Source organism: Culex quinquefasciatus, chromosome 2, assembly GCF_015732765.1.
Source record: "Culex quinquefasciatus strain JHB chromosome 2, VPISU_Cqui_1.0_pri_paternal, whole genome shotgun sequence".
In the NCBI taxonomy this organism is placed as follows: Eukaryota; Metazoa; Arthropoda; class Insecta; order Diptera; family Culicidae; genus Culex; species Culex quinquefasciatus.
In genome coordinates this window covers 51,281,300-51,289,873 of record NC_051862.1, presented here as the reverse complement: position 1 = coordinate 51,289,873, position 8,574 = coordinate 51,281,300, and the positions used below count along the sequence as shown (strand labels likewise).

Genomic DNA, 8,574 nt, shown 5'->3' with positions numbered 1-8,574 from the left:
TTATGACAAATAGTTACTCAACTATTTATCAAATGGTCTCTACTATTCATTAAATTGTAACCCAACTATATATGTACGATATATCAAACCATTAATTCCATTCCCAAAATAGTTTTGGTCGATTTTACTATATGAGAAATTAGTTGTTAGGCAGAAAACTATATGAGGTTTTCATACATATGTAAATATTTTTATAAACTTGGATTTTACGTCAAATAGTCATTGCCCAAAAATTGACTATTCCCTATATAGTTTCTGAAAAACTACTTTACCGACACTACTTTGCCGACACTTTAAAAAAGACCGCAAAAATGAACCCTACAATTGTTTTGATAACTACTTCGGATATAATCAAATTTGATTTTTAAGTTCTATCGATAGTTGGTGAATGTTTACCGCCATTATATGTGATGTTATTTACGTTGCTGCCGAACTGCTGCCGCTTTATCCGATTGATCTATATCTGTTGGTGGTTTTTCAGTGGTTTTGGTGACATGTTGGTGGTTTTTCAGTGGTTTTGGTGACATGTTGTTCACTGTTTACCTGAAATTTGATTGCAGGTCCGAATTCAGCGACCTAAATAACTATAAGAAACCATACTTTGGCTTCCAATACATATGCCGCATGTAAATAATAGGCCGTGCTTGTTAATTCTGAAAAATTTGTAAAATTGGCACTTTTTTTCTCACTAAAACTCAAATATCTTTGCATTGGAGTATCGAAATTACGTTTTCTCCTAGAGAAAAATGTTCGTGGTAAAATTTTCTACATGCTACATTCATTAGTTTTACTGTAAAAATGTCCACCCAATTGTAAGTAAGCATTTAACAACAAAAAACGTAAACAAAAACAACTTTTCGACATTAAATTGCCTGGCAGAACCCAAAAACTTAAATATTGGTCAATTATCGATAGTGCATCTTGATCCTTGGACAATAAACTATCATTTAAAAAGTGAGCACCTATATTGTTTGACAAAACCTTGAATTGGGGCAAGCAAATGCAACATTTTGGGCGCCCGAAATACGAACGGAGCGCTGCGCTCTCAGATACAAAATTAGATTAAAAAAGATAGGAGGAACATACACCTTAGATTTATTGGTCCTTTATGTGAAATCGTCTCAGCTTTCGAATGGATTTGTCAGTTTTTCGATAAAGCGGGGCGCCGGCCTTCAAAAATGACTTTTAAAAATACATTGTTGTTTTATGGCTAAAAAATGTATGGAACGGTATTTTTCTGACAAGTGCATTCGAAAGCTCTGCTCATTTCCTTTCCAAAACACCCCTAAACATCAAGGGTTCGTTGAAGTTTTGCAAAGTTATTAGCAATTTTGTAGACGCACCTAAGTCAAAAAATTACCAATTTAAAAAAATGTATTAGCTTCGTGGCGCCGAGGTGAGGACAAATTTAACCAACCAAACATGGTTTCATTCATAACTTGGTGGGGGCTATTGGAAAAGTACATTGCTTTTGATTTTTGAGCACCTTGTGTAAATAGTGGTCCACTTTCAGCGAGAATTACTCAAATATTTGAAAAAAAATAAGAAAATGAAAGAAAAAAATATTTTTTTATAAAATTGAAAATTTTTTAAAAAATTAAAAATATTCAAAAAAAATTTTAAAAAATTAGAAAAATAAAAAAAAAAAACATTTAAAAACATGTAAAAAAAATCGCAAGAATCTTGCACGGAAAAAAAATTAAATTGTTTCTTTATGTATGAAAAAATTACAAAATTAAAATGAAAACAAAAAAAAATGAAAAAAAAAAAATTAAGAAAATAAAAAAAATAATAAAATTTGAAGATAAAAAAAATCTAAATTTAAAAGAAAACTAAAAAAAATTAACAAAATATAAAAAAAATAAAATAAATTCAATTTAAAAAAAAAATAAGAAAACAAAAAAATAAAAAAAAATAAAAATTTAAAAAAAATCTAAAAAAAATTAAAAATGACAAAAAATAAAAAAAGTAAAAATTTAAAAAAATAAAAAAAATAAAAATTAAAAAACAAATTAAAAATTAATAAAAAACAATTAAATAGACTTTTAAAAAAATTAAAAAAAACATCCCAAAAAAATAAAAAATAAAAAAAAAATCTAATTTAAAAAAAAAGAAATTTTAAAAAATAAACAAACCTTAAGAAATTAAAAAAAATCAAAATATCAGAAAATTTCAATGAAAAATATAAAAAATTGGAAAAATTAAAAAACAAAAAAAAATAAAAAGATTGAAAAATTGAAAAATAACAAGATATTTAAAAGATAAAAGAAAACTAAGCTTTTAAAACGCATTTTTGATTTTTTTTTCATATTTTTCAATTTTTGTATTTTTGAATTTTCGAATTTTATATTTTTTGAATTTTTGAATTTTTGAAAAAAGCTTTTTAAAGCTATTTAAACGCATTTTTGAATTTGTGTATTTTTGAATTTTAAAATGTTCGAATTTTAAATTTAAAATTTTTGAATTTTTGATTTTTTTAATTTTCGAGTTTTTGAATTTATGATTTCTTGAATTTTTGAATTTATGAATTTTTGTATTCAAAACTTTGCCCCCGGCTTGCCGGTACTTGTCGGGTATCAGAAAATGAGTACCCGACAGGTACCGACACATACTTTTCTTCTACAGATGAACTTGAGATCAAATTTGATACCTGCTTTGCTACGCGCGGTAGGAGACTCGGGGGCAAACTCGAGAGCAAATTTGGTGGGAATCAAAACGGGTAGCAAATGGTTTAACTTTCGACTTTTTCAAAAAATGAAATTCTTTGAAATTTTCAATAGGATTAAAAAGTTTAATAAACTTTTAGCATTTCTAGGCATGAATCAACACATAATTATTGATTTTGAAGGTAAACGAGAGCAAAAAATGATAAAAACTCATATCTGCCCCCCGCGGTGGGCTTGTTTCGGTGTCAAATTTGCTACCCTAGCGGTGGGGATGACGGAGTTTTTTCAAGGTGGCAAATTTGATCTCGGTATTCATGAGCCGGGTGCAAATTTGATTTGCACCCCAGCGCTGGAGATGCCCTTACTGCATTTCAAGTTACTGATATCGAGGTTTTTAAGCGAAGATGGCGTTCGAATGGTGAACGCCCGAAATGTCAAAATCATGCAGTGGTACCAACATTACGGAACAAGTGTGCCATGGCATGACAGCCATATTTTTTTCTAATGTTGGTGCTACTGCGCGATTTTGACATTTCGGGCGTTCACCATTCGAGCGCCATCTTCGCTTAAAAACCTGGATATGCCAACCAATGCCCACTACTTCATTCGTCGGTGAAGTATTCCTTCAAACCCTTTCTTCTTCCAATTCCGGATATCTTGGAGGTCGTCTAAGGGAGCGTTCTTTTATTACATAACGCGAAAAATCGGACTTTTAGACCCCCTCCCCCCCCCCCCTCGTAACAAAATTTCCATACAAATTTTAAAAATTTTGTATGGAGCGTAACACGGCCTCCGACCCTCCCCTCCCCCCCTACTGCGTTACGTAATAAAAGAACGCTCCCTAAGTTCTTAGGCATCTCTATAGGGTATCCAATCATCACATCCCTCCCCCACTTGCCCCGTTGATCGTGAGGAGTCGACCAAAAGGACAAATGAATGGTGATGTGTCATTCGGCACATTCCTGACGCATTTAATTTCCTTATCGATGCCAACCTATAGAAAGAAAAATTACTCTAAATTTAAAAAAAGGTTGTTCGTTGGATTAAAAGTTCGCGTTGGTGAATATTCGTAGAAAGTTCGAACTTTTCAATTTAAAAGTTGGAAAGTTTTTGATACTACCATGCATTTATGGAACAAAATCGTTGTATTGGTAAAAATATTTTACTTTTAATTGGAAAAGAAACCTTTTATGGCAAGAATACACAACATTTAGCAATACAGAAATAATTTCAGAAAAATGTGCTTGGTTTTTTAAATTTATTTAAAAAAAATTAAGCATTATGTTGGAAAAACTTTTTTTTTTGTACTTAACGCTTCCTTCTCCACTAGCTTCTGCTTCATACGGTACGCCACTTCCGAATACCACAGGCAGGACGGTTCCGGATGGAGGCTTCGACGCGCGACAGCAGTGTAACACGATGGTCACGTTTCCGGCCTCAATCAGGACAGTCTTGGAGGAGTTGGCCATTGATTCGGGGAGTTCCCGATCCTGGAAGCGCATCCGGAACATGGAGTTGATGAGGCCCTCGGAACGGAGTTCGATTTTGAGCACGTAATCCTACTTCGAGAATGAAACAGATTTTTTTGACTCACTGTCCAGATTCATTCGGCTGAAGCTGCGCCGTCGCGACGTGAGTGTTTGTGGGCGGGAAGTTGCTAAAAGAGATGGAAAGTAAGTGAAGTTGGCTAGCCACTGCACACATTCTCAATACTCACCGGTGCTGTAAACCGCCGGCACCGAGTGCAACATCTGCGCTGACCACCTCCGATTATGTAGCTTTTCGTCGTCCTCTTCTTCGTCGGAGGCTCATCGTGAAAATAAACTTTCGCATACTTGTCCAAAAACCGGAAGTTAATCTTCTTCAACGCAATCTCGTTGTTCACGCAACGCTTCGGCAGCGCCATCTCCTCGATGATCTCGCCCCAGTCCTCACGCGAATTGACTTTCAATCCCGGGCCACCACCACCCAATACAACCGGTGCGAATCCACATTCCTACCTCTCATCCTACAAAAACAAACAAAATCAATCACAAACCCCACACAACACCCAAGCTTCCTTCTTACGCATTCCGGCCGTGGAACAGCTGCAGTTCCTGCAGGAAGCTGGCCTTGTCCTTTTCGAGCACTCGACCTTGTCCCGCACCCGCACCACCCTCCTTCGAAGGCGTTCCGCTGCTGCTGTTTGGCTCACGAAGATTTCCGCGTCCGAGTCCTGGCTGCTGCCGCGGTCGGCTTGGCTTTGTGTCCTAGACTCACCAGCACCAGCACCACCGGACCCACCCAAATCTTTGTTTACATTTGGGACTTAGCCATACTTAGAGCCATACACAGTTACACGAGAACGGCAAAATGAAAGAAATTATACAGTCTTATTAAAAGTTAAGACTTTTAAATCAGTTAGTAAGGAGATTTTCAAAAACTGTAGCAGTAAAAGTTTTCATTTTTTTAAATAAGAAAAAAACTTTCCCTCCAGCAAATTTTGGCAACTTTTTAATTCGAAAGTAAAATACTTTTGTCATTACAGTAATATTTTTTTGTGTGATATGCTGTCCATTTTTATTTATTGATCTATAGAATAACATCAATAAATAAAAATGGACAGCATAGATATAAAAATAAATTAATAATCTCGTTAATAATTCAAAATGTTAGAAAAAAAATCCGGAATTTATTTTTTAAAGGCCCAATAATTATTTTTCTTTTGTGTGTCTTTGAATATTCCTGGCTTGAGGCAGCCAAAAAAGCTTTGTGTATTTTTTATACACATTTCCACAGTTTTTTTTATGCTTATAGGACCATTAAATTAAAAAAGGCTTTAGATTTGATTTGTTTAACCTAAAAAAAACTCCAGTTAATATAACATGAATGACCCTATAAAAAATAAACCAAATTTGGCACCTCTGCCAAAAATCAAAACAATAACCTGTCAATCTGTCACTCTCACGTTTTCGCTTTATCGCGATTGTTTTGATTTTTCCCCTCGTAAAAAGAAAATCGCGTAAAATTCCGACCCGCCCACGGTTCCAATCCCCGTTTCCGCCCGGATGCCACGATGACGTCCACATCCGGTACTAACCAGGACCCCGCCGACCAACCATCGTCAACGACGAGCACCGTGGTCGGTCCGCTGAACTTCACCAAGGACGGTTCCGCTCCGGCTAGCCGACTGTGCGACGAGGATGACCGCGTCCGGTGCATGTTCTGCGACGAGGTGTACAACCTTCGGATTGAGGAGGGCCGGAACCAGTATTTGGCGCATTTGTTCGTTGCGCACCGGCTGGTGATTGCGGACGTGGGGGAGGTGGCTTGCCTGGGGAGTTATAGCAACTTTTGGGCGGAGCGGTTCCGGGGAGTGGAGGGGGCGCTTGAGCGGTACTGTTCGGCGATGTTGCTGAACCAGCTGCCGGATGGGACGCCGGCGCGGGATGAGAAGTACTTTATGCTGAGCGACATTGAGCCGATGGATTACGAGCTGAGGCTGCGGTTGAAACGGGAGATGATGGAGTTGGTGTTGGCGCGGCATCAGTTTGAGCGGACAGATCGCGGGTTTGGCCGGGGTTGTTTGTACTGTCGGGATCTGGTGGCGGCGACGAGGTCGGAGTTTATTGAGCATCTTTATACGAAGCACTTTTTGCTGCTGGGGAAGGCCGAGAACCTGGTGTTTGTCGACGAGCTTGTGGACGTGGTGCAGGAAAAGATGGACCGGCTGATTTGTCTGTACTGCGAAAAGGTGTTCAAGGACCGACCCACGTTGAAGGAGCACATGAGAAAGAAGGGTCACAAGCGAATCAACCCGGAGAACAAGGCTTACGATCGATTCTTTTTGGTCAACTATCGAAATGATAAGCTGAAGAAGGGCAGCGTAAATCCTCCGGTAAGACAGCCAGTTCCGGTGAGGGCACGCGAGCCGGAGAGTTCTCCATTTCACTCGGAAGACTCAGACTCGGATTGGTCCGATTGGTATGGCGAGGAACAGCCGACGACTTGTTTGTTCTGCGAAGTCACTCGAACTCAAATCGACGACCTGAAGGCGCACATGAAAACGGAACATAACTTCGATTTTGATGCCCAGGTTGTAGGACTGAACTTCTACCAGCGTGTCAAGATCGTCAACTACATCCGACGACAGATGCACGACCTGCGATGTGTCACCTGCCGAGAGGAATTCCCTTCCAAGGACCAACTCCACGCACACCTGAAGCAAGAAGGCCACTTTGGGACAGGCGAGCAACAGCACTGGGACCAGCCAGGATTCTTCTTCCCAACGTACGAGGACGACCAGTTCCTGTGCCACCTGGAGGACGACAGCCCGGACCTGTCCGACGACAGCTCGGTGGTCATTTCGGAACCGCGCCCGACGGCGAACGTCAGCGCCGACGCGGAATCACTTTCGCTGGAGAAGTTCCGACTCGAGTAGTTAGTCTTATTAAATTGTTGTACATTTTTGCTAAGATAATCTTAATCAATAAACAGTTGGGAAGTCATCGGGAATTAAGTTTTCAATCTTGTGAATTGCCTTGCAATTTAAAATCATTATTCAATAAATAAAACAACTTAAAAAATTAACTTAAAGCCAACTTACCGAATCACACCCCACTTCAATCCGGTCCCTCAAGCCCTTCACCGACCTCCTCAGAACCCTCAACCATCGCGCCATTGCCAACCAGCCGTTCCTGCAACTCCCGGCTCAAGGCGTCGGCCAAACAGCTCCCAAAAGACTCCACGTAAGCCGGACTCACGGCCGAAAGCAGCGAGTAGGGCGTCTCATAACGCACCTCGTCATCCTCCAGCGTGACACTGTCGAACCGGTCACCCACAATCTGCAGACCCTCGCAGTTTAGCTTTACGCACAGTTCCGTCCCGTCCAGCGTGCGCAAGTTGATGAACGACTCCGACTCGGTGGGCTTCAAAACGGTAGAGATTTGGGCCACGGCGACGTGCCGGACAATGTCCCCGATTACGCCGGTGGCCTCGCGCGTCCAGTCGATCACGTCCTCCTGCTCGGGGTAGTATTTTTCGTACGCAGAGTCCGGGTCCATAGTTGGAATCGAATTTTGATTGCCAGATTTAATTTCAAATCGTTCTCTGGGACGATCCCGGTTGAAAAGTAAACAGTAAAGTTTTGGTAACGCATAACGGATTGGGCCCTGCAGCAAAAACAAGATTTTTACTTTTTTGCTGCATGAATTTGCACGTTCAGCAAAAAAAAACTAACATTTCTATAGAGTATTTTTTTTAAAAGGATTTTTTAATCTAAAAAAAATCAAAAAATCCATTTTAAACTCTTTGTGGTCGTACAAATGGTCATTGTAATCAGAAAAATAAGCTTTGCGCTGTAAACAATAATAAAAGCAATCTAAGCTTCATTTTAGGACCCAATTCTAAAATTTTAAAATTCTAAAATTCTAAAATTCTAAAATTCTAAAATTCTAAAATTCTAAAATTCTAAAATTCTAAAATTCTGAAATTCTAAAATTCTAAAATTCTAAAATTCTAAAATTCTAAAATTCTAAAATTCTAAAATTCTAAAATTCTAAAATTCTAAAATTCTAAAATTCTAAAATTCTAAAATTCTAAAATTCTAAAATTCTGAAATTCTAAAATTCTGAAATTCTAAAATTCTAAAATTCTAAAATTCTAAAATCTAAAATTTTAAAATTCTAAAATTCTAAAATTCTAAAATTCTAAAATTCTAAAATTCTGAAATTCTGAAATTCTAAAATTCTAAAATTCTAAAATTCTAAAATTCTAAAATTCTAAAATTCTAAAATTCTAAAATTCTAAAATTCTAAAATTCTAAAATTCTAAAATTCTAAAATTCTAAAATTCTAAAATTCTAAAATTCTAAAATTCTAAAATTCTAAAATTCTAAAATTCTAAAATTCTAAAATTCTAAAATTCTAAA

General features: G+C 37.7%; 2 protein-coding genes across 2 annotated transcripts; one reads left to right on the top strand and one right to left on the bottom strand.

Annotated features, from left to right (window-relative positions):
• Positions 1-5,599: 5,599 nt before the first annotated feature.
• Positions 5,600-7,160, top strand: LOC6049875 (zinc finger protein 277). Its single transcript, XM_001866530.2, has one exon. The coding sequence runs from the start codon at positions 5,722-5,724 to the stop codon at positions 7,084-7,086; it is 1,365 nt and encodes a 454-aa protein (XP_001866565.2). The 5' UTR covers positions 5,600-5,721; the 3' UTR covers positions 7,087-7,160.
• Positions 7,161-7,181: 21 nt separating this feature from the next.
• LOC6049874 (GSK3-beta interaction protein) lies at positions 7,182-7,786 on the bottom strand. The gene has a single exon (XM_038256328.1). It carries the CDS (start codon positions 7,706-7,708, stop codon positions 7,268-7,270), a length of 441 nt encoding a protein of 146 aa, XP_038112256.1. The 5' UTR covers positions 7,709-7,786; the 3' UTR covers positions 7,182-7,267.
• Between the last annotated feature and the right edge of the window lie 788 nt (positions 7,787-8,574).

What these genes read in the sequence shown, in the direction of transcription:
- LOC6049875 (XM_001866530.2), top strand. Translation starts at nt 5,722, where the DNA reads ATGACGTCCACATCCGGTACTAACCAGGACCCCGCCGACCAACCATCG.
- LOC6049874 (XM_038256328.1), bottom strand. Translation starts at nt 7,708, where the DNA reads ATGGACCCGGACTCTGCGTACGAAAAATACTACCCCGAGCAGGAGGAC.